The 27,245-nt window shown below is 28.4% G+C and overlaps 1 protein-coding gene across 2 annotated transcripts in view; it reads left to right on the top strand.

Moving 5' to 3' along the window:
- LOC130677548 (neurobeachin) overlaps window positions 1-27,245 on the top strand; it is a 243,413-nt gene that overhangs the window by 47,216 nt on the left and 168,952 nt on the right. The window contains exon 1 of one of the 2 annotated variants that reach the window (XM_057484341.1): window positions 15,364-17,380. The exons of the other annotated variant lie outside the window; for it this stretch is intronic. Within the exon in view, the coding sequence (XP_057340324.1) occupies window positions 17,177-17,380 (204 nt within the window). The 5' untranslated portion in view covers window positions 15,364-17,176. Of the gene's footprint in view, window positions 1-15,363; window positions 17,381-27,245 lie in introns of those variants that run through there. 2 annotated transcript variants of the gene reach the window in all.

Here is a 27,245-nt window from a genome sequence, read left to right on the forward strand (position 1 = left end):
TTGAGCTTTTTTATATGTATACAAGTATAGATTAAAGAAAGATAAAAATGAAAAAAAAACCAGAAATACCGAAGAGCACGAAGGGTAAAATGGAACGAGGGATGATGAGAGCGCGAAAGAGAGTAAAACGGGTTCTTTGATCTGACCACCTGGGGCAAAAACACTCTATCCACTCTCTTCTCTGTGGCTATAGATCTTTTTCGTAGAATCTGCTCCACAGCTGCAACGAGAGTTATAGTGCAGAAGTACTGTTTGTTGGTACTTAAGGAAAGAATAAAAAAAAAAAGTAAAAAACATATAAGAGAAATCGTGAAACAAGAGGATAAAAAAAATTAAATTGTTTGTCTGATTTCTTATATTGTTTTTGTATCATTATTTTCTTTTTGTTCTCTTAAACAACTCGACCAGGCTTCCAAGATATTGCGTATTTACATTTTCAAATTAAAATAAATATTTTTCATCATTTTGGATGCAACAATGATTAATAATCAAATTTATGGATTTATTCATGGATTACTTATTTTTTTTGTTTACTCTCGCGTTATTCAGCTCCAATACAAACCAACAGCTCATTATATTTGAATTTGAATTTGTATTGTAGAATATAAAAATAATAAAATATTCAATAGAATCGTCTCAGAGCATCATTAAATTATAATCAATACTTGAATAATAGAAGTAGGATTTTATTTTCTTCAGAAAAATATTTTTGTTGGAATAAAGTTTCAAGAGCTCAACTCGAGAATTTTATCAGAAATTCCCTATTAGCCTATACACAAAAAGATGTTGAAAAAAGGATCAAAAAATGTTGGCTATTCTAAACTTTAAAATGTGACACAACGACGCACTTTTTTTGAACGTTTTTTAAGCTTTTGAACAAAAAACATTCAAAAATAGTTCAATTTTGATGGAGCTTCAAAAAAAGTTTAGAAACGAGTCAAAAACGATAATTTCCCGGAAGAAAATAACATACATGGTCAAAATATATAAAAAATATATGATAAATATCAGAAAATATATGTGGCCAATTTAACTACATTTTCTGATATATTTTTTTTATAGTAAAAAATATAATATTTATCATATACGAGTCCGTATATATTTAGCATATATGAAATATACATATATGTCAATCATATACAAAAATATATTTTTATCATATATGAAAACATATATTCTTGTCAAATACGAAAACTATATTTTTATCATACATAAAAGTATATATTTCTATCATATACGAAAAATATATTCTGATCATATATAAAAACATATATTTATATTGTGTATGGAAAAAAAAAGTTTCTTATTCGTATGACCAAATCCAATTATATTAGATCCAAATTTTAATATACTCTTTAAATTGCAGTTGAAATTTTCAAAATTAGTTAATTTGGTGCGAATATATCAACCCATATACATATACATACACCGAATAAAATAAATGTAACAAAGAAAATATATGCTGCCATATATAATATAAATTATATGCTACCATATATTTCATTTCATATAAAAATTTTATATTTTTTGAATATGAAAGGAAATATATCAATACAATATATTATAAGGTAAATGTAAATGTATATATAGCTTAATATAAAAAACATATAAGTTACATATATGGAATACATATATTTACTACTGTATATAATTTTATATTAAATTGGCCAAAATCTCTATATGATTTTTTATAATATATCATATATTTTTTTGTTGCAAACACATATGATTTTATATATTTTAACCATATATTATTCTTTCATACCCAGGTAGAAAGTCATCAATGGAATTAGCTTGTATTAAGCTAATTTTATCAGTTTTAGCCTAAAATTAGCCAACAAACTATGGTTAACACAAGGTTAGTTGGTAACGCTTTGGATCGCTAACATAAAGCTTGCAGTTTTAGCTTGCATAAATAGTGACAATTTAGCTTACTATAAGGTTAAAAATATATCCTATTCTTAGCTAGAATAGATTTGGTAATTTAAGTTTGAAAACATGTTTACAGAGAAAAATTTTTTATTATTTTTTTTTTTTTTGTACACAAACATCAGATATTGGGCATTAAATGTGTAGTGTTATATATATTTTCCCTAGTGGTTTGATGACACCGTATAAACATGTATCTGAAAATAATAATAATATTTATTTAAAAACATAAAATAATTAATAAGACGATTTGAGGTTATGCATTACCTTAGATATAAATCAACTACAAAGATTATTAGAAAAAAAATTTCAGAATTATTCTAGTCACATTCAATAGAGAAAAATAAATAAGTTTTATTAGTATATAAATTATAAATTAACTTTTGTTTGTTGAAATATTTTAAACTTACCCTAATAATAGTGCAATATAAATAATAAACTTTGATTACAACTTGCAATCAACCTCTGTCTAACAAACAAGCTTCCAAATAGATGGCACTCTTTACTGCCGTGAAGCTAAATTCACTGATTAGTCAGTAAATTTATTCAAAGCTACTGATCTTTCAGTAAATTTTGTAACTACTGAAAAAATCAGTAACATTTTTACTGATTTAACTTAAGAGAGTAAGGACGTTTTAAAAATTTTAAATTTTTTTATTATGAGCATTAAAAACTTGTGATTCAATAAATTAAAAAAAAATCAAAACTTTCTTGCTTAGTAAATATTTTTCTTTATATATGTTGCAAATAAAATTGAACTTATTTATCACTTATAAACAATAACACAAACTGTTAATTAACCTCAAACTTCAGTTTTCAATGTACGCTTGGAGTAATGTTAGCAGATAAGGTAATTTTAAGTTTAGAATCCAAGCTTAGAACAAATCTTATCATACGCGTGGAAAAAGAGCTAACAGCAAGGTATATTTGAAGGTTAGTTACATTCTAAAGACTTGTCATAGAATTCATCCTAATAACAACCTAGAATAAAGCTTACAAAACAAGACTTAGATGTTAAGCTAAAATAAAGCTATTTTGAAGTTTCAAACTTGTCCGACTAAGACAATTTTCTACCTGGGTACGGATTTGGAGTATTCAGTCAATTGTTTTGTTTGTTTGTACTATCAGAAGTTCAAAAATCGTTGAAAAAATTTTGTCATCCCGTCACGTTTTGAAGTTTATAATAGTCAACACTTTTTCAACGATTTTTTTTCACGAGCTGCCATTTTTGAGACTGGAAATAATGGGTTGATTTAACGGTTAAATTTCTAGTTTATTTATATGAATGACGTGGAATTAAAAATGGTTTAAAAATAAAATAAAATGTGTGGCGTATATTGATAGCGAGGCAATGAGGACGACAGGGCGTTGCCATGATGCCTCTGGCTCTCATTTGACCTGTGTTGGAAGAGCAGATAACGTCCTAAATGCTACCCCGTTATTATGAGCTGCTCTGAGATTTCACAGAGGCGGTTGAATAAATATTCAAGTTCTCGAGGCTTTTGTCCAAAACCCATAACGAATTCTGCGTTCTCTCTTTTTTTTCATATATGCTTACAAATTCATATGTTATAAAATACATATATGAGAATCATTTTTTCTTTCCGTGTGCACATACATATGTATGAAAAAAAAAAAAAAAAAATATATATATATATATATGCGAATGCATAAATGCATACTTGAAAAATGACTAACAACATCTAATATGTGGTCGTAGATTTAGATCAACTATTTTATTTTTAAAAAAATTTTCTATCTTTTCAAAGCTTCTTTATAAATTTTTCGTTATGCAAACGAACATATATACGCTCTACTTTAATTCATAATTATATTTCATTAGTATAAAGATTAAATTTTGATTTTATTTCTAATTAATGAAAGATAATTTAAATTCATAATTAAACAGGATGAGGTAGAATAATTAATTATGCACATATTTATATTAATATATAATAATAAATATGACTTGTATGTTTAATTTGTCATGGGACACAAATATTTGATAGTGTGTTTATTTTAATTATGATTTCATTATTTATTTCACTAAATCGCGAGTTTATTTAATTCAATTATTTATTAATTACTTATTATTATTGCCATTATTATTATTATTGTAATTATTATTATTATTATTAATGTTTTTTTTCATTAAAAATTATAAATCTCTAAGAAGCTTAAGCATAAAAATTTTTGTTGCGTTAAAAGAAACAAAACTTTTTTTATTTCGCTGATTTCGACGTTTTATTTTCTCATTATTATTTTTATTATTTTTTTTTTTTGCTCTAAGTATTAGAGTGTATTTAAGTCTCGAAAGTCCTTAAAAAAAATAAGTGACAGAAGTGAAAACTTTTCTTCAAGTAATTTAATATTTATTTTATTTTCTTGGATGTTTATTAAAATAATTAAATTTCATTTTGAATACTTGAAAATATTCCCGCGCTTTTAATCAAATCAACCAGATTTTAAATCCACGGTCTAAATAATTAATTACTCTAACTAATTTATCAATTTCATCTGTAATAAAATTTACGAGGGACTTGGGACTTGCAGATAATGTTGTCTAACTTTTTCTTTAAATCGATTCACTTCTCTATAATCCAGCGATTCTTGGTCTAATTTATTTAGAGTTTCTATACGGCTGCGAGGTAAATTCGGACAAAGCTTCTATTTACTGTACAAGAGCAACGAGGACAGTTTCGTTTGTCTCCTCGAGTACGAAAAAAAAAAAAAAAAATACGAAATTTTGTCTTCCAAAAAAAAAAGTTTTAAACAAATTTTGAATATTTAAAATTCCCGCGAAATTTCAAAAATTTGAAACGATGATTTTTGACAATTAAAAAAAAAAATTTGTTTAAATTCTACAAAAATTAGGATTTCCGGTTGTAAAAATGAATTTTTCTCACAAAAATTTTTTATAGGGTAAGAGACCAAGTGATTTTACAACTGTTAGCTTGAGAAATTTCTTGACACTAAAAAGGATAAATAATGAATATTTAATTAGTCGGAATAAAGTTTTAATTGAATGTTGTATTAAGTAATTGCATTAATGAGTTGATTGAGTGACTGTTGGATGATATCGATTAGCATTCAAAGAGAATAGAAATGAACATGTCAGCCAATTCTATCTGGATGGCTGATCATTTATGGTCCTTGACTTCTGCGTCTGATCGTTGAGAGTTTAAACCACTGAGGTGTCGGTTGCTTGACCGAGATCATAGTTAACACGATCCTACGTACACACACGCACACATACACATACGTGTCCATATGACATTTATATATATGTAACATACACCCACATCTATAACAAGTGACAGGATTTCCTTTCTGTGTGAGTGAATTACACGAGCTATGTCTCGTCTCGTTAAATCTTCCTATCAATTCTCCATCACTATCAATATCTCGTCCGTTTCCAAACACTCATAATTTTTATTTTAAATAAAACAAAGTCACTAATCCATTTTTATTTCTTTGTTCAAAAACTATGTACCTGAAGATCGGGACGTTTTCTGCGCGACGAAAATTTGAAAAATTCATGTAATTTGATTGCTAAAAGGTGACTTAAGGGGTAATTCGGGGTGGCTAAAATTTTCGGCTGACATACTAGCACCTATGTGAAACATTTCGGAAATTTAGACAGGATGGCCACAAAGAAATGATTTCAAAATTCCCTGATATTTCCCGGTTTTCCAGTAAAGTTTTCCACATTTTTCCCTGATTTAGAAATTTTATTCGTATCATTTAGATATTCAAAGTTTTTATTATATTTTCATTTTTAATAATTAAATTTGATAATTAAATCATGCGAGAAACCAGAAATAAAGGACAATAAAATAAATAAATATTGCCTACTTTTGATTATTCGATGTTAAAAATGTATAAGTTAAAATATTTAGTAAGAAATTTTATGATTTAAATAAATTCAAAATACACTGGTTACAAAAATTAAGGGATATTAAAAAAATTTCAAATTTTTTAGTAATTTTCAACAGTTTGTAACTCGAAGGAAAATGCCCGTACAATAAAAACAAGAAGTCAAACTGTAGCTTCAAGTGTCTAGTTTTCTGATCTGGGTCTTTAAATTTTTTTATTATGCAGGGTTCCGGAGCAATCCAAAATCAATCATAATTATCGAAAAAAATTTATTGAAGCTCGAATACAGTTTTTAAGACGAGCTAAAATTTGGTTAATTTCTTTTTCGATAGTTTTCTTAGGATTACTCCGGAACCGCACATAATAAAAAAATTTAAAGACCAGATCAGAAAACTATACACTTGAAGCTACAATTTGCCTTTTTTGTTTTTGTCGTATGACCATTTTCCTTCGAGTTACAATCTGTCGAAAATCGATTTAAAATTTGAAATTTTTTTAATATCCCTTAATTTTTGTAACTAGTGTACAATTTAAAATTTTTTTAATTTTGAACTGTCACAATTTAATTCCCGGATACTTTTCGAAATTCCCTGACATTTCCATGATATTTCCCAGTTGCATTTAATTCCCTAATAATTTCCGATATTCCCGGTTTTTCCGGTTCGTGGTCACCCTGCTAGATTCGGTAGATTCCTTCTTTTAATTTTCGTTTCGCAAAAAACGTTCCGATCTTCATGTCCACTAAAAATTTTAATTACCAAAATTAATTAGTTATTTTTATTTTCATTTCTATACTCCATGTTTGTTACATTAGTTTTTCAGAGAAAATGTTAAATAATTATATTCAGTAGATGAGAAATTTACTTGGTATAATTGTTGAGTGTACATGTATGCAGTATAAAGTACGAGGTTGTTTCTCATGATGGCTTGCGCATGAAAAGCTCTTGTAGGATGCACATACTGTTTTATGATATAGCCTTTAGCAAACATATAACATACGTCATACAAGCTCGCATCATTATCACGTGTTTCCTAACCTGTGCCGAGTTCTCTTTACAGTTACATTATATATAATTTTTTTTATAAAAAAAAAATCCACGTAATTAACATTTCAAGTTTTCATTAAAATCTAAAAGACAAAAAAAAAAATTGATGAAAATTTAAAATAAAAATTCAAATAAATATGCGGAGCACAAAGGAGAGATATTAAAATAGTTACTCGTGATAATAAACCGTAAAACAAGTACTTGATGTTTTTAGTTGTTATATTATATATATATATATTTTTTTTTTAAATAAATTTGAAATTCAACCGGGAGTCATTGCACGTACGAAGTTGGTAGTTATTTATGGAGTAGAGCGAAAGGGAATCGGTTAGAGATAGAAAGCGATAGAGGGTTAGGCAAAGAGGGAAAGAGGGAGAGAAGGGTATTGAAGCTTTGGTTAAACGAATCGAAATGTTCTGGAAGCTCGAAAATGAGGAAGCATTGCTTTGTCGGGTTGATTAAACGCACGGTTTTACGATCATCGTATCCGCCCAATTCACGTGACTCTCTGACTGTGAGTAGTGTATAACGTTTGTTTTGTCAACAGAATAAAAGAGACGAGACAATTTACAGTGTCGACAATGAAGCTTATGCTCGATATTTTTTTTTTTACACTATTTACATTTTTAATTTATTTTTTTATTTTTAACGTCATGTTGAAAGTTTACTTGGGATGATATTGATTGAAATCCAAAAATATATATATATATATATATATATTTTAATTACGACTTTTTATGCGCGGCATTGATATTTGTGCAAGTACGAAAAAGTTTTTAAAAGTTTACAAAGAGTCGCTTTTATCGTATTTACATTTTCAGATGTAAAAGTAGGACAACATTGTGGGCATAAAAAGTTTTTAGAAAGTGGTGCAGGTAAAAGTTGATAACATTTTTTTTTTTTACATATTTTAAGAGTTATTGAGAATCACATGCACTCTATTGAATTGTCAACGTACTCTTAAAAAAAAATTGTCTCATATTTTTTCGTATATATTTTTAGATTTAACTACGGTACTATATCCCGATGTGATATTTTAAATTGTGGAAAATTAATTTTTCATTGCTACAGAAAATGAACCATTAATATCTCGGTAAAAAATGGACGTACGGAATTTAAAAATTTGAAATTTGAAATATGAACTAACTATTCCAGTGATAAAGTATTAAAAAATAATTTCATTATTTTTATTTATTTACTTTTTTTTTAATAAAGTCGAGACTAATTTAGAGATAAATTGAAGAATGGATAAAAAATTTATGCAGCTCTGCTACAATAATTTCATCTGAAAGCTTATTTTTTGTTCACATCAATTCTATTTATTTTTAATTTCTGTCAATTTCTTCCTGTATTATTGAATGATACAGCAAAAAGATGACTTGTCATAAAAATGATGATAACTCACTAAAAATCGTGCGAAGCTCTGTAACCTTTTTTTTTTATTTTTCAAATGCCAGACAAATTCGATGTAATTTTTTTCTTTTTTTCGAGTTGACCCGCATGAAAATATCATATATGGTAAACATATATTAAAAAATATATGTTACAGATATAAATATATATGTGACAATACATGGGATCTTATATAGAACTATATATAGATTTTGGCCGATTTTATTATATTTCTATATATGTTTTCTCTTATATGATTTCATATATTTATATATTTGAAAACTTATAATTTTAATATATTCAAAAATAAATGTTATTTATGTATGGAAACAAATAAGAATACATGTATAATTCATCATTATATGGCACGATATATGTACCATGTATTTGACTTTATAAATTTTTGTATATTTTTCGATATATAGAAGCATATAAGTCTCCCCATATATATAAGAATAAATAAAATCTATTCTTTTCTGTCTTCCTCTCTCTGTTATAAGATTCAAACATTGTGTTCAGAATATATATATATATATATATATATGTGTGTGTGCTAGCTTACAAATTTACATATATAATTATCAATATTTGTAATACATATATGTGCTAACTTATAAGTATACATATATGATTATAAATATATATAATACATGTATTAACTTATAAACTTACGTATATAATTAATTATATTATATATAAGAAAATATATATCGTTTTTGGCCACTTATATGGTTCCATATTGATTATATATTTGTCATATATGGTATTTTCATGCGGGTGAAAACAGGCATTTTTAAAAATTTCGTAATGACAATTTTAATCAAGAGATTCTGCTTTTAAAACTTTTCCAGCGACAAATGAATATTTTAATTTCCGTCAGTACGTATTTTAAAAAATCGATTTTCCAATAAATTTCATTTATTGGAAATGCTTTTACTGCATTAAATTCAAAAGGTTCAAAATAAAAATAAATTATTGTAGCATATGATTCATTTTTAGTTTGTTTTTTATGCTGCTGATATATAAACTGCCTGTGTATCAAAGTTTTCACAGTAATATTATAGCAGCATATAAGCTGACTTGATAAACATATTTGAAACTTAAGCCCCCGTGTGTTTCAAAGCCGCACACATCTCATGTTCTCATATTTTAACCTCTGGATCAGAAGGAATTACGTACATGAACCTAAATCCAAGCCACATTTACGTATCTTGATTCTAGATTCTAGATTATGCATACCATAATGCATATTTCGAAAGTGGTTTGTTCTCAGATAATGATATTCAAATTATTTCAAAAGTAAATTACTCAAAAGTAATTCTATTCATGTGATTATTTCAAAATAAACTTCAAACTTTAATTTCGTATTCAAACTCATAAAAAGTTTTGTTAGTTTCAATATTTTTAATTTATTTATTCAAAGTAAATCCGTTTGACCAAAACAAACATCCCTCGTTCTCAGTATGAAACCGAATAATTTTACATTTTTGAGAAAATTAATTTTGGCATTTCCGGTTGGCAATCGTTGTAATACACCGTTAGTTTTTTTTTTAATTTTGAAATTACAAGAGTCCAGCGAAACATAAAAGGGAACCATAGGGTAGAGGTACCATTTTCGGCCACTGCTCCATTTTTGGACATTTAAGACTTTATTTAAATTAATGAAAAAGTTCAAAATAAATGACCCTGAAGTTAAGAGACAATTAAAAATTTTCGGATTCTATTTTTCTCAACAAGTCAATTACAAAAAAAAAAACTAAAAATATGCACATGTAGAAAATTTAAAAAACTATAGGTGCAATTTTTTGAAAACTTTTTTTTTATCACTCGTCGTTTAAAAAAAAAATCTAAAAATTTGACGTTGGCTAACTTGAGTATCATTAAAATAAAATTTCCATTTTTTAAGTGGGATAAAAGTATTTTTGAACATATTTCAAAAATTAATTATGTCATTGTGTATTTTACAAATAATTTCATTAAAATTTTTCGTGTCCAAAACCGGCTCCTTCGTCAAAAACGCCATCTCTCCCTACTTCAAAAATATGACAGTGAAGTTAAAAGACAATTAACAATTTTCGGATTTTTTTTTCAACAAATCAATGATAAAAAAAAATAAACTAAAAATATGCATGTGTAGAAAATTTAAAAAGCTATAGGTGCAATTTTTCGGAATTTTTTTTTAATCATTTATCGTTTTTGAAAAAACCCAAAAATTATTAGACGTCTGCTAACTTCAGTATCATTTCAAAAATTGAGGGAAAAAATATTTTTCCATGCCCATCATTAAAAGAACTCATACCCTGAACAAAAATATCTACATACACTGGTTACAGAAATTAAGGGATAGAAAAAAAATCCGAAATTTTTAGGTGATTTTCAACATGCTGTAACTCGGTGAAAAATGGTCGTATAAAAAATCTAAAAAAAGCAAATTGTAGCCTCAAGTTTCTAGTTTCAGATCTGGACCTCAAAATTTTTTATCATGTCCGATTCCGGAGTAATCATAAGAAAACCAACGAAAAAAAAATTTTCAAAATTTTTGCTGGTCTTTCAATACCTCTATGGGCGACAATAAATTTTTTTGAATAATCTGACTGTCTGACTTTTCTCGAAAATTTTATGCCCTTTAATTTGGTGGCCTTAAAAAGTCTCTACGATGATTTGGCGCCGAGTTATCATCGATCAAAGCAAAAAAGTCCATTTTGGCTTTGATAATCAATAACTCCGGATGTATTGGTCGTACAGAGAATGGAAGCAAGGTTTCGAAAACTGGAAAACATTCTCTATAAGGCAAAATTAGTGGCATTTGATAGAAAAATTTTTTTTAAAGCGATATTGTTTGGTAAAAAACAGGTCAAAATTCACAAATTTAAGGATATTTGGAAATCTTGCTATAACTTTGGATATAACGGATGAACAAAGGATATCTTCGACTTTTTTTCAACCTCAAAGTGTCCTGAAAAAACCCTGAAAATTTCAAATCGCTGCGATTTTTCTTTCTCAGTGCCCCGAAGCTTTAAATTTATCGATTTTGTCAAAAATCACCATAATTGGTAGTTTCCCGGTTTTCGTTCATTTTTTCGATTTGAAAATGGTTTTTTTACCGATAATCTTCATTTCGTTCATCTAAAAGATCGATTATCAAAAAAAATTGAAAAAAACAAATTTTGAAAAAAATTGTTTTTTTTTTTCAAAATTATTTTTTTCAAAAAATTTTTTTTTTCGAAATTTTTTTTTTTTTTCATCTGCAATGATTTATCATTGTCAAAAAAAATTCCTAAAATTTTTTTTACCGCCGGCATTAGAGTTACCCAAAGGGTATGTTTGTTAAGTTGACATTTGAAGCAGATGCAGTTACAGCGGTAAATTTTGAGGTCCAGATCTGAAAACTAGAAACTTGAGGCTACAATTTGCTTTTTTTAAATTTTTTATACGACCATTTTTCACCGAGTTACAGCATGTTGAAAATCACCTAAAAATTTCGGATTTTTTTTCTATCCCTTAATTTCTGTAACCAGTGTATTTAAATATTCAAATATTTTTTTGAGCTCCTGCGTAATTTACAAAAGGGAGTTAAGCGGCTTTCGATTGAGAATGACGATATTCAAATTTAGTCTCAGTTCATTGAATAGAAAATTTTTTTTCGCGTAACCAAAAACAAGCATACACATAAATTCAAACATATAACTCAGATTGCATATCCTGTTGTTTATAATAATGATTTACAAACTAAAGCTTCACACCATGTATCATCAAGAAAGTTGCTGTCGAGTTGCTCGTAAATGTCGAAATATATCAATAGTTGAGCAAGTACTAAATATCCAGTGGTCTGACTTCCTCCGGAAAACGAATAACCGCCATTGGCGTTTTCTCACAATATCCAATGTTCGGTTCCCAGTTCTCAGTTACGTTATATTCCCAGTTCCTAGTTCCCTGTTCGGTTCCCTATTTAAACTTCTCACTTCTCGCTTCCCAGTTTACTATTCTACCTTATTGTCAGGATTTCTGCTTCAGACCTTCATCATCCAGCATTTCCATTGTAAATAAAAAACCTTTTAATTACTTTTTCATAAAAAAAAATTCATCATATCATTGAAACACGGAAAGAATTTTGGTATTAATATTGCCATGTTATTTATTATAACAATTACTCTAAATCGAGTAATCTTGGGCCATTACGACTTTTTACTTTCGAATTACGAAATTTAACTCTTTCAGTGAGTAAAAATCAATCAGATTAATTTTTACTCACAATTACGAGTAAAAATTACACCTAGCGGTTGTCTAAATAAATTCTCTCTAATTCAATTTTTACTCGTAGGTTATGATAAAAAGTTGATGATTCAATTTATAAAATTTATATTGAATTACACTAAAAATTACAATTAATAGGCTGAAATTTTCATAAAAAATCTAAAAATCATCTAATTGCTTTAGAATATAACTTAAAATAAATATTTTGAAAAATAATAAAAAAAAAATGACTCTTATTGTGTTGAAAAAGAAAAGATACAAATTTTTTTTTAATTTTAAAATAAATATTAAGTTATAGAGAGATACAGAGATCGTCTTTTTTTCCAAGCCTACGTTTGTGTGCGTAACATATGTAAGTTGTCGCGAGCAAAATAAAAGACATTTAATTGAAGCCGATATTAACCGAAGATTAACGGAGGCTACTGAAATATTACTCTGCAGTTTAGAGTAAAAATTACTTCCATAGATAAGAAAATTTATTCGAGTTATAGGCAGTTTTTCATCAAAAAGTTAATGGGTTTAAAAGAATGGTATATTGGGGAGTAAAAATGAATAGATTAAGATGAGATATTCACAATAATCGATTAAATATAAGACTTTTAAAAAATTACTCATTAGTAGAGTAAAACATGGTCTAGCAACGTTAATATTTAAACAAAAAATATTAAATTTAAAACAAAAAATACAAATTTTTTGCAACGGCCCAGGATTACTCGAAATTACAGAGTAATTTTTATCAAAAAATTATTTCCGTGACGTGAAAATTATTTTAAATTTAACGTCTGAAAAATTTCACTGATTTTCGCTGATTCATCCGCTGAATATGGCCGCCATTGAAATTTACTCTATAATCAGTAGAATTTCCTGCTAAATCAATGACTTTATCATATCCTCGTTCGCTGATATCCACTGATTGGTGATTATTCCATTTCACTGATATTCAAACTAAATTTTCCATCGAAAATTTCGTAACAAATCGGTTTTACTGAAAGTATTCAAATAAATTCGTTTAAAAAATAGATTTAAATAAATTTTTAAAACTTTAATCGACTATTACGATTTCTGCTACACAATAATCTCATTATTGGCGCAATATTTCTCACAAAAACACGAGTAATTAAAATGATTTTCCGCGTTATTTACTAAATAAATTATATAACTAAATATAGATGCAAATTTCTATTACGATCTTCTGTTAATTATCTAGATTAGTGCGATAATATCGTAAGTTTAATTAAACACGCATATTCACTGTTACAGTACATGACTAATCCACCTGTTATTTAATGCTATTAATTGTAAATACAAAAGCTTTTGCGATTCAAAATGACATAACACAAATTAACTATAATTGTAACCAAAAGTTTTATCGGAAATCATACGATAACAAGTTCTTTTGTGTACACAGAGTATTTAAAGTTGTTTATTATCTGTAAAGTAAGTAAGAAAGGATAAGAATTAGCGGTAGAAATAAAAGTTGCCAGTAAAATCAAGAAGTCTGGAAGTAAAAGTTTAAATTCCGAGAACTTGCAATCAAACTCTTTTATCGAAACCAGTGAATAATTCGAGTTTATCGTTAACTTATTGGCTCTTACACTGAAATTGTACTTTTCAACTTTTTAAAGGAGTTTATAATTAGACCTTTGATACTTCAGTGTCTTCATTTCTTGATCTTCATCCATTTTCCCTTGAGATAAAAATAGGTCTTAAAAATTTCGACAGATTTTTTCTTTAGACTGTAAAAAATCACCGGGGTGAGTCCAAACGGTGTAGGTGTTAAAATTATTGGTGTTAAATTTACCCCCGAAAGCGGTGTTAAAATAACGCCGCCACCGGTGTAAATATTCAGTACCGGTGTTAAAATAACGCCGCCACCGGTGTAGATATTCTTTACCGGTGTTAAAATATTTTATTTTGTGAATATTTTTACTTACTCGAACACTATACCTGTTGATAAATGATATTTTTTATTAATTTTCATAAAGAACTGACATTTTTTGTATTTTATAATCTTTAAAGTTAATACTCCAAGCGAACGCAATTTACTCCGCTTTTACACCGGTTACCCCGCTTTTACCCCACTTTTACTCCGCTTTTACACCGGTTTTACTCCGCTTTTACACCGGTTACCCCGCTTTTACACCGGTTTTGCCCCGCTTTTACTCTGCTTTTACACCGACATTACTTCGCTTTTACACCGGTTACCCCGCTTTTACACCGGTTTTGCCCCGCTTTTACTCTGCTTTTACACCGACATTACCCCGCTTTTACACCGGTTTTGCCCCGCTTTTACTCTGCTTTTACACCGACATTACTTCGCTTTTACACCGGTTACCCCGCTTTTACACCGGTTTTACCCCGCTTTTACACCGGTAATACTCCGCTTTTACACCGGTTACCCCGCTTTTACACCGGTAACCCCGCTTTTACACCGGTTTTACACCGGTAATACTCCGCTTTTACACCGACATTACTCCGCTTTTACACCGGTTACCCCGCTTTAACACCGGTATTTTTAACACCGGTGTATTACTCCTCCTACACCGGTGTAATTTCATTTTTACACCGGGCGGAGTTAAAACGAGTCCATTTTTAACACCGCTCTTTTTACAGTGTAGGAAAAAAGCTGATGGTATGAATTTTGAAAAAAGGTTTAAAGTGAACAATAAGAATGTACTGTAAGAGAGTAAGACGGCGTGGTTGCCGGAATAGTTGACTGACGATGTGGGTGGATGGTTTGGCGGTGGATGAAAAACTAGGGTGGCGCCGCAGGCCGCGCCGTCGCCCAGCATCCCCCGTAAAACGCCCGTCTTTCTACAGAGGCGCACCCTCGCATCGTACCGGGTGTATCCGCTAGTCATACGTTGGCCCACTGCGAGCGAATGTCCTTTCGCGCGCTATTCTCAAGCTATTAGTCCATGCTGTACCATCATCTGTACAACAATTTATGTTTTCATCGATTGCTTACGTATTCAGTGACCTATTAATTGTAATCAAACATTGACATCCCTGTGATTTACAACCACTCGGCATCTTAATGTGACGTGAGACTCTAATCTGGTGAAATTCGTGACCACAATTGTCAGCTATATTACAAAATATCCAGCGACTGGGTTTTAAAATGTGGCTTTAAGTTTAATAACAGTTTAATAACTTGCAGTATTAAGTTTATTTGTTATTTAGTGGTTATGTGGGCAGTGTAAACGTGTGTTGGATACGTAAGTCTTGTGTACTTAAGCGCATGGTGGCCTCAATGGGATCACCTCTTGTAGTTATAGCACCCGGAGAAGAGTCAACATTATCAGCACCTGTGCCAGAGTCAGTTTCATCTGTCGTATTATCATTAGCATCACATTACCAGCCAAGTCAACATCAACAGCTTCAGCTACAGCTACAGTTTCTACATCATCACAATCAACAGAATCAGCATCATCATCAGCATCAGTACCAGCCGCTACAACAACACGACCACCAGCTGTACCACAAGAAACGTCATCAGTGTGTAATTGACACAATTACCCGGTGATTACTCGTATTGAGCATTTGAACCAGTGGGTTATTTATAAAAAACCTTCCATCGAATACAAAATTTGAAATTCAATATGGATGCGATTATGATCATCGGAATCTGTTTCTTCTGCTACGAATTTTGTGATCTCATCAGACGATACACGATCCCAATGACAAATAACTCACAAGACTTTCGATCATCGACTCCTCCGCCGAGTATTTACTCAATTTCAAACAAAATACCGCAAAACTCACCGGAATGCTGCTCCCAGTAAACTTAACACCAAATTAACCCTCTTCCTTAAACTTTTTTCGACCTCATTAGCTCATTACGGGGATGACTATTGAGATTTTCGTTACCCCAATGATTGATGGGACTTGATAAATTATTTCTTTACTATAAACGCTGATGATTTTGTGGTAAAGTTTTATCATATCAAGATCATTAGGAAATAAAATGTAATAAGGAAGTAGAGGAAACACGGAGATTTAAACTTGACTATCATTTTCGTCTCGGGGGTCTCGTGAGTGATATTGAATGAGGTCTGCAAACTCAAGTGAAACTACTCGGAAGTGAGTGCTGACATTCTCGTTCGCTCGTTCATTCGTTCGTTCGTTCCCCTGCTCTAAAGTCCGTACAGCTTTTAACATAATGATTGAGTGATTTAGAATTGTGTTTGTTTACCCGAGGATTTAATCCAACTAATCAATTGTGTGTTTATGTACGTCATTAAAAATCAATTGACCTATTATTTATTGGATACACCAGTTATATAAAGTTTTAACTACAATGTAATGGTCGCTGTTGTTTTCCCTCTATTTGGTTCAACGGCTCGCACTTTGTGCACCAGAAATGACTTGGAGGCTCCAGTAAACGATTAAATCTGATTGTGTTTGATGAAACACTCGAAGCAGCTGCTTTATTTACTCGTTCTGTTGGATGAGGAATTTATTGGATCCAGTTTTCTCTTGGATGGATTAAAAAAATCATTTGAAAGTTGAAGCGCAATGGAAAATTTTAGCTTTCCCGGCACTCGGAAAAGTGTTGAACCATTTTGTTACTATTCCGATCATTACAATGATAAAATATCTGCATTAGATGAAACTTTTGGTGATTAAAAGGCATAAAAAAAGAGTAACCATAAAAAGTTAACCAAGTAAATCCAGGCATGGACTCACTGGAGCGACTGATGAGTTCAGCTCCTCATTCTTCAGCCTTAACAGCGGCATCTCGCACCCAAAATGCATTTGTGCAAGCGAGCTTGTGTTCCGTTATTGGACGTAAAGGACGTCATTTAACTGGAACATTTTGTCTGACTGGTGATACTATGGAAGGAATAATTCAATGTCTTGTTTTCCTTAAAGCTTTCTCGGTAAGAATTTATTTTTATCGTTTTTCATTCAGTAATTTTGGTTTATGTTTTACTTTTCATCTTACTTAAACACTTTTCGTACACGGAAAAAATTTTTTGATAAAAATTACTCTGTAATTTCGAGTAATCCTGGGCCGTTGTAAAAAATTTGTATTTTTTGTTTTAAATTTAATATTTTTTGTTTAAATATTAACGTTGCTAGACCATGTTTTACTCTACTACTGAGTAATTTTTTAAAAGTCTTATATTTAATCGATTATTGTGAATATCTCATCTTAATCTATTCATTTTTACTCCCCAATATACCATTCTTTTAAACCCATTAACTTTTTGATGAAAAACTGCCTATAACTCGAATAAATTTTCTTATCTATGGAAGTAATTTTTACTCTAAACTGCAGAGTAATATTTCAGTAGCCTCCGTTAATCTTCGGTTAATATCGGCTTCAATTAAATGTCTTTTATTTTGCTCGTGACAACTTACATATGTTACGCACACAAACGTAGGCTTGGAAAAAAAGACGATCTCTGTATCTCTCTATAACTTAATATTTATTTTAAAATTAAAAAAAAATTTGTATCTTTTCTTTTTCAACACAATAAGAGTCATTTTTTTTTTATTATTTTTAAAAATATTTATTTTAAGTCATATTCTAAAGCAATTAGATGATTTTTAGATTTTTTATGAAAATTTCAGCCTATTAATTGTAATTTTTATTGTAATTCAATATAAATTTTATAAATTGAATCATCAACTTTTTATCATAACCTACGAGTAAAAATTGAATTAGAGAGAATTTATTTAGACAACCGCTAGGTGTAATTTTTACTCGTAATTGTGAGTAAAAATTAATCTGATTGATTTTTACTCACTGAAAGAGTAAAATTTTGTAATTCAAAAGTAAAAAGTCGTAATGGCCCAAATTACTCGATTTAGAGTAATTTTTATAATAAATAACATGGCAATATTCATACGAAAATTCTTTCTTTGTAATATTATCTACTGAAGTAATGATTTGTGTGCTAAGTAGATTATTACAATAGAATATCTCGCTTCAGGGAGTATAGAATTGATATAAGGTGATAAGAGAACCGTTTTTGGGTATACCCTTTGTGAATCCCAAGAAAGCTCTCAACTTTATACTTTAATAAAAAAACTAAAACTTATTTTACTGGAGGTTTTTTCTCGCTTTTATACTTTTTATTGAAAATCTCTTGAGGCATGAAAAGAAGTTGTGATGTAAAAATGAACAAGTTAAAAGTGTTTTAGTTAATGGTTTCTGCTAATTTACGGCTAAATCGGGCGTAAAAAAACACTAATAAAAACTAGGAGTTTAATTTGTGTTTTAATTTGTTAAAATAATTAAAACATTTATATGTTAATGTCTACATAAGATAATAGACTGTGAGGTAAAGAGTGATTATCACAGGAAATAGTCACTTTGACTACGGATAACTACTTTTGTCGCGCTTGATTAATCGCCTGATTCGATTATGACGCGCGGAAGCACAGTGGTAATTTGCTTTAGAGAACTTATACCAAAGTTATTGAAGCTTCAAAGTCACTTGTCGTTATCACATTATGCTAAAACTATATTTCTTATAACTATAACTTTTTTAGAACAATTTTTTATCTCTGAAAATTTACTTTTGAAACTGCAGAGATAAAAAAAATTATACACTGAGGAAAAAGTTACAGGAAAATGATATTTGCTCAAAAAGTCAATCACTGAAAATTATTGCGTCACTAATTTTCATATCCGGCGCGAAGAAAATTTTTTTTGACAAACGAAAATCAAAATTTATTTAAACATTTCGAAAAAACGAAATTTTCGCGCTGAACTCGGATTTCTTTGATGAAGAATTTCATTTTTGATGAAATCTTCAAATTTTCGCACCAAAAATATATCAGATGGAAAATTTTCAATGGCATAATTTCTTGTAGGAAGAAAATACAATATTTCTGAATGCAGATCAGCATTTTTCGCACTGAACACAAATTTCTTATGTACCTGAAGATCGAAACGTTTTTCCCGGAAGATAAATAAAAAAACGAAATGAAAAATATAAGATCTACTAAATCTAGATTTCTGAAATGGTTCACGTCAGCCGAAAATTTCAGGTCACTCCTAACTACCCCTTAACTGACGTTTAAACTTAAATTATATAAATGATTTTCATTTTCATTGTGCAAAAAATGTTTCGATCTTCAGGTACATGAGTTCTCCAGTTAGAAAAATCATTTTTAATTAAACCTTCAAATTTTCACACCAAAAATACATCAGTTTGAAAATCTTCAATGGCATAATTTCTTGTAGGAAGAAAATACAGTATTTCTAAAGGTTATTTTTTTTCACTGTAATAAAACGTTCTACTCATTTATAGAAAATGATCTTGTACTAATGATCCCCGTAACTTTTTTGAAATCATTCTGATAAATTTTTCTTAGCTTAACACTAGATGTTTGTCTTGATCCAAAATTTATAATATTTTCACATCTTAAATTTAAAATCCGTTAATAATTTCATCAAAGTACCCGTACGACTGCACTTTAAAAGTATCTTTGAGAGAAAACTTAAATGTTCAAATGCGGGTGATTGCAATAAAAATAAATAAACTTTTTAGAGTCAACAACTTTTTTTTTAAAGATTATTTTTTATACTTTAGTATCATCAAATCCAACTCACTTCAGCAAATAAATCAAAATGACATATCATATATTTTTTATATGTACATTTTCATACGTTATGTATTTTTTTTTTTTTTTTTTTAAACAAGTATATAAATATCTTGTGTGTTTTTTTTAGATTTTTTATAATTTACGGTGGATAAAAATGCTATCATCGTTCCCATGGGATTTTTGATGGTTCAATATTGAAGCTGTAACTTAATAACATACTGAAAGCTACGGTATCATGTTTGTTTAATGTTTTTCCTTGAGGCTTTTTTTCAGTCTATTAAAAAAAAAAAAAAAAACAAATGAATAAATAGAAAAACTTTTTTATATCCCGCTTTATCTTTTATATTTTCAATGTTAACATAAAAGGATTTTGTGATAATACACATTTCAGTACAAAAGCAACTTTTCAGAATTTTCCTATGCCAATTTTAAAACTTGAACAATATATATATGCATATATATTTTTTTTAATCACTTCGGTATAATAGATTCAATCGATTGTCATTAATTCCGAATGAATTTAATCAATTCCGGCTATACGGGCAACTTAGCAGACCGTGATTCAATAAATTCATCTGGATATATATGAATATAAATTTATATACATATTTTTTTTATTGGCTTCATAGCATATTTTTTATTCAATGACATGTTGAGTTATCAATATTACAATTAATTGTTATTATTAATAATTAATTGATCAATTGTAATATTTTCAAAATTTTACGGAAATTTGAACTGTAATTGACATTATTTTTTATATGAAACTTTGTCAATATGCAGAGGTGAAATTTTTTATTTTTCTCCTTTCGAAAATTTCGACTGCAATATTTTTTTTTTCAACCATTCATTTGATTTCGTTTTTAAATTCACGGATGACCAAAAATTGTGAATTGCCAATAATTTAAAAAAAAGTCTATCTACTGAATCAAACTACGCTAAAAAAAATCGGGGTAAGTCTAGGCGGTAGAGGTGTTAAATTTTCGGTGTTAAATTCCAACACCGAAAGCGGTGTTAAAATAACACCGCCGACGGTGTAAATATTCTTTACCGGTGTTAAAAAAATTTCTCGGTGTTGAAAATATTTTACTTTGGAAATATTTTTACGTATACTCGATCACGAAAGTTAAACAGTATTTTTATTAATTAATTAAATTAATGTTGATTGAAATGGTGGCCGTAAAATTGTGTAATTTTTGAATAAATTACGTATAACATAAATAATTATTTAAATACGTACATAGCGAAATTGAAACTTCCTCCAGATAATATTCGCTAAATTTTTATATTTTTTTATATATACACTAAAAAAAAGAAATATTTGTCCAAAATAAATCAATTTAGTTGTGGCTTTTTTAAAAACATTTCTTAATGACAAATAAATATGACAGTTGATTTAAATAATTTTATAATTTGACGGAAATATATATTTTATTTGTGGTAAGCAATTGATATATTTGTGGTAAAAAATAGGGTGGCGCAAAAAAAGCCTAAAAAAATCAGCTCGATAAAAAATTTTCAAGAGGTCGCTCACGGATTTCGAAAATATCAAAAATGATGGAAATTCGGATTTTTATCTCTAAATTTTTTTTTTCTCGTGGCAGCAATAGTTTATATTTGTGAAATCATGACTATGCTGAGAATTTCAGCCCAAAATTTGAATATTTAAACCTTATAAAAAAATATAAAAACTAATTCAAACTATCAGTTAATATTCAAAATTCTTGAGCGCCGTTTAAATATTTAAATTTTGGGCTGAAATTTTCAGCATAGTCATGATTTTACAAATATAAACTATTGCTGCCACGAGAAAGAAAAAAATTTAGAAATAAAAATCCAAATTTCCATCATTTTTGATATTTTCAAAATTCGTGAGCGACCTCTTGAAAATTTTTTATCGAGCTGATTTTTGGAGAGGCTTCTCAAAACATCGTAAACCAACAAATTTTCATGCGAGATCGAAAAAAAAAATAGTCGGTTTTTTTGCGCCACCCTAGGAAAGATATCAAATTTGTGACAAATAACCTAAAATTTGGCGATACTATAAATATATTTGAAGCCCTTATTTATTTGTAGCAATTGGACCATTTCTTTACCACAAATAAATCACTTATTTCACGCAATTAAACTACTCAAATATATTATATCTTTCTCAAAATTGAATATATATTTGGCCATATCTAAATATACGATATCGCTGGCTCAAATTTTTTTTTTTCAGTCTAATATATTTTTTTTCTAATTTCTGTGTGGAATTTTTTTTACGCTAATTTAACACCGCCAAATTTTACCTACGCCGATTATTTAATTTTACCACCGCGCGGTTTTTGAGTCCATTTTTAAAACCTTTTTCCGGTGTATTTAAAAAAAAATGAATAAATAAATAAATACAACTTGTAAAGCTATAAAAGTTTTCTTACATGTGAAGAAATAGTAAAATCACTTGTACATATTTACAAAAAAATTTTCATTTGGATGAGAGTTTCTGTCAAAGAGTTGCAACGTAAGAGTAGTTATAACTCTTCTCAATAGAAGAGAAGAGAATTGTCAAGTTGAATTACATCCGTTCGACCTGGTGATATAAAAGAAAAGAATTTTTTTTATCTTTTATACTATTTTCTTTCTCCTCCATTTTAAACGTCATTCGAATTCTTTTCGTCTTGAGAACCATTTTACCAATGAAACGTATCTTGTTCAAAATACACGTGATTCGAGTACTAAAACATATTTTTTTAAAACCCGCAAATGTATTTTTCATAATCCCATTTCTCATCCACAACAAAGGCAGCGTAAATAAATGAAAAAAGTTTCGATTTAAAAAAAAAAAAACAGAAAATTTTATTATTTCCAAAGCCGCTATCCATCAGATTTAATTACTGTGCGTGAATTAATTGACGAATGAAAAATGCCAGGACAAAGAAATGGAATGAAAGGAGAAAAGGAATTTTAATCTTTTCTCATTTAAACTTTTAATGTCCGTTTTTACTTTTTCTCAGTTGATAAAAAATAAAATAATAAAAAATATAATAAAAAGTACGTCAATCGGCTTTGAGTTCTGAGTTTTAATTGGCGGGTTATAAACTTTTTATATGCTTTTATTCTCTCACTAGAGACTAATGAATATGCAAACTTACGATGCAAAAACATCGACTAAGAATAAAAAATATTGAGAAATAAAATTATTGTTATTTTTTTATCAACTGTCAAAAAAAAAAAATAAAATAAAGAATTAAAATAAAAAGATTGCATTAAAAACAAGCATTATAAATAAAATAAATATATATAAACGAAAATGAAAAAGACAATGAGAGTTTACCAACCGTGAAAATACGATACGAAAATAGTATCCAGGAAATTGTGGAAAAGAAGAGTGTCACAGACGAATGTTGTATGCACTAACACAAAAACATATATATCTATATATATATATATTAGTGGTATATATAGAAGGTAAATGCATTGTTCTTTAGGTCTATTGTCCATAGTACCTATATATGAATGGTTTTTTGTTGAAATAATATAATGATCGATAACAAGGTCGCAGTATAGAGTCCAGTCGGAAAATTATGGTTCTCTTTATTATAGATTATATATCTCATTTTATCATATTGTTCATTTTCATCTCGTCTCGTATATTGTAGCTCATAATTTTCATTTTTTTGTTTAAACTTTATTCTGATATATTTTTTCCGAACTATCGCTTCGAAATTTGTAACCGAAAATTCTCCGGGATTTCCCGAATTTTCGCAATTTTTCCCGTTTCATTTTGAAAATACTGCATTTGTTATCGGTAGTTTGTATTGGCTTCCAAAAAAAAAATTTTCGGGTATTAACTATCGGTTTCAAAGCCTTCCGGTTTGAAGATTTTTTTTTTCTGTAACCCATACAAAGTCGCCGAGCTTCGAAAATTTCCCATAGATCGGCCGATGCCTGGTTTGCAATGATTGGCCAATAAATGGCTAACTATAGCCTATACTGGCCCGTACATGGTGAATCATTGGCAGCCTTTTTGCCTATAAAAACGGCGCACAATGAACCGCCGTTGGTTGGCCAACGGTTTGATCGAGTGTTCTTGATACCAAGCTTTGGCCGATGATTGATTGCCACGATTGGCCAATGCTTGGCATACCGTTATCATCCGATATTTAGCCGATCTTCGGCCAATGCTTCGAAATTGGCAACCATTCACGACCCAGTAATGGGCCGATTTTTTTTTTTTTTTGTATGGGAATTTGTACATTTTTTTCCGAACGTTTTTGTAATTTCATCAAAATTTGTTCATAATTCAAAAAATTCAAGTAAATATTATTTTTTTTCCGCTAAAACAAAAGAAATTTTTTCTATTTACTAAAAAAAGTCTAAGAAAAAACTGAAATTTATAAAAAAGTATAAGAAAATATTTTTCTAAATGAAAAAGAAATCATAAAACTTTTTCCAGTTTAAATTTAAAAAAATAACCGCCAGCTTGTAATAATACCAGTGATTATTTTTTAAAATTTAAAAATACGACTAATTGCATGTCCAATGACTCAGTTTATGATTGATAGCGGCTTCCAGAAATCACTGGTATTAAAGAAGTAGTTTGTAAACTGAGATCCTCCGACGACCTCAAAATTATCTCTGCGACCTCATTCTGTAACTTTCCACTTTGTCACGTTCTATTAATTTTTTTTTTATCCGAAAAATTATTTGACTTTTTGTTTGATCAAGCTTACGTGGGGGCTTGATACTTTTTTGTTTTTCGTATAGATGACCGTAACTAATTTGCTTTTATGAACCAAATATTGATCCCTAGCCTGCGCAATATAATTAATTTTATTTGAGGATAATTTTTCATAATCTGATTACATAAATATCCCGCATGAAAAAAATTTATATGTGAAAATATATACTTTGAAATATATGAATATTATAATGTGATACATTGCACAATATATAAAATAATATTTATGTTTTTGCCGTATTAATATATGATAATATTGAAAAAAAATATATTGCTACAATATATTAATTATATATTTATCAATATAACTTTTTTTATGTATGTTTAGCATATATATCTTGGTATATTTTATTATATATTGATATATTGTATTGAAAGTAGTATATTTATTAATATACAGTATGATGTATATTTTTTATATAAGTTTTCCAGTATATTGCAAAATATATGGTACTCCATATATTTTGCAATATATAACGTCCAATATATTGCAAAATATATGGTACTATATATATTTTTCGTACTATGGTATGTCACATAATAAAACCATGCATTTTAGTTTGTAATTTTCATTTCTATGTTATCGGGCAGCTTCTCAAAAAATATCGATATATAAAGACTATAATTTTCAATATATCGAGAAAAATATAATTTTTAATATATTGGAAAAATATAACTTCAATATACCGCAAGCCATAGATTTAAACATATAAGTTCTTCCATGTATGATCAATTATATACAGACGATATATCACTAATTATATGAGTCAAAATATATATAAATTTTATTATATTATACTTTATAAATTACATATATAGCATCCATATATGACAAAAATATATTGAGCATTATATGAGATAATATATATAGACAAATATAAAACATTGTATAAAAAGAAATATATTATTGGAAATATATAATCCAATATATGTAAAAAACATATATTCATAAATATATATATTTTTGCCGACATATATTTATCACATATTCACCATATATATTTTTATATATTTTTAACAATATGTAGCTTTTCCATGCGGGATTCAATTTTACTTATAAATTTTTATTTTTTTTGTTCCAGGTACGTATTGAAGTCGCAACAAAATGGACGCTTTGAATATTACGTGAGATTGAAAAATTGATATAATTATAAACCAACAAAAAAAATATTTGTTCTTAAAACTATGTCAAGTTTTTTCTTATAAATTTTACTTTTCTTTCATTGAAAAAGTAGTTTTTGATACTTTGATATTTACTTTACACTTATAAGTTGCAATATTTATATGTAAAGTAGAAGAAAATTGAATTTCTCTGGACATGGAGCTTTTTAAAGTTTTTGGTTTTTTATTTTAAAAACAAGATGGAAATTTTTTTTATTTTCCTTTAACATGTGAATTTATATGAATGTATGAAAAATAAAAAAAGTTTATAAAACAAAAATCTTAGTTTGAAAAAAAAAAAAAAAAGTAAACAAAATAAATTTTTTCCTCATTTTAGTTTTAAAAATATATATTTTAAATTCTTCTTTAAATAAATATTTAAATAACATGCTCGAATAAAGTTGTCATTTTTTTTTATAAATGTTGAAAAATTTTTAAATAAAAATTTCAAACTTTTTTTTTATCAAACAAACCCGCGGAATTGAATCCAACGGGTGAATAAAAAAGTTGACTACTACATGAAACGGTTTAAAAAAATCCTCGTACATCTCTCTGGTCATAAAATACTAAATATATATATATTTAAAAGTTTGTTCTGTTAAAATCGTTCCTAGAACGTTGTTTCATTTCATTTTATGTTTAACGATGACTATTATTGTTAGATAATAAAAAAATAAAATTAAACAGTTGCAAATAAATTAAAGTTTTTTTTTTAAATTATCATTTTTGTTTTTAAAATCCAGTAAACTTGTATGCGATGATAAAAAAATTCCATTATTACGTACACAGTAAAAAATTTTTTGTCATAATTAATTAAAATTAATTTTACACAGAAATAATTCAGGTCTGAAATTTTTTTTTTCCGCAAGTTTTTCAAATTTTTTCGTAAATTTTCGCAATTTTTAATTTTTATCTATAGATCACAGATCTGTATACAAAATAAAATCGATCTAGATCTAAATTTTTTCCCCGGGTAAAATTGTCGATCAAATTACAAATTTTTAAACTGAAATTTTATTTGAAACCGATGTAAAATTTTAATTTTATAAAATTGTGTTGAATGAGTACATTGTAAAAAAATTGGGGAGTGAACGTGGATTTACTCCGGAGTAAATTCACTGCGAGGGGGAGTTTATTTTAATATTCAAACTCTAAATCGAAGTGAATGCGAATTCAAATAAAATTCAGACTCCGAAATCACTCCGCTGAAAAGCCAAACTCCTTTTTTACTCGTATGCGGAGTGATTTTTTGTAAAAACTTCGGGACTCCGAGTGCCGAAGTGATTAAGGATTGAAATGAA

The sequence above is a fragment of the Microplitis mediator genome, chromosome 11, assembly GCF_029852145.1.
Source record: "Microplitis mediator isolate UGA2020A chromosome 11, iyMicMedi2.1, whole genome shotgun sequence".
Taxonomy (NCBI): Eukaryota; Metazoa; Arthropoda; class Insecta; order Hymenoptera; family Braconidae; genus Microplitis; species Microplitis mediator.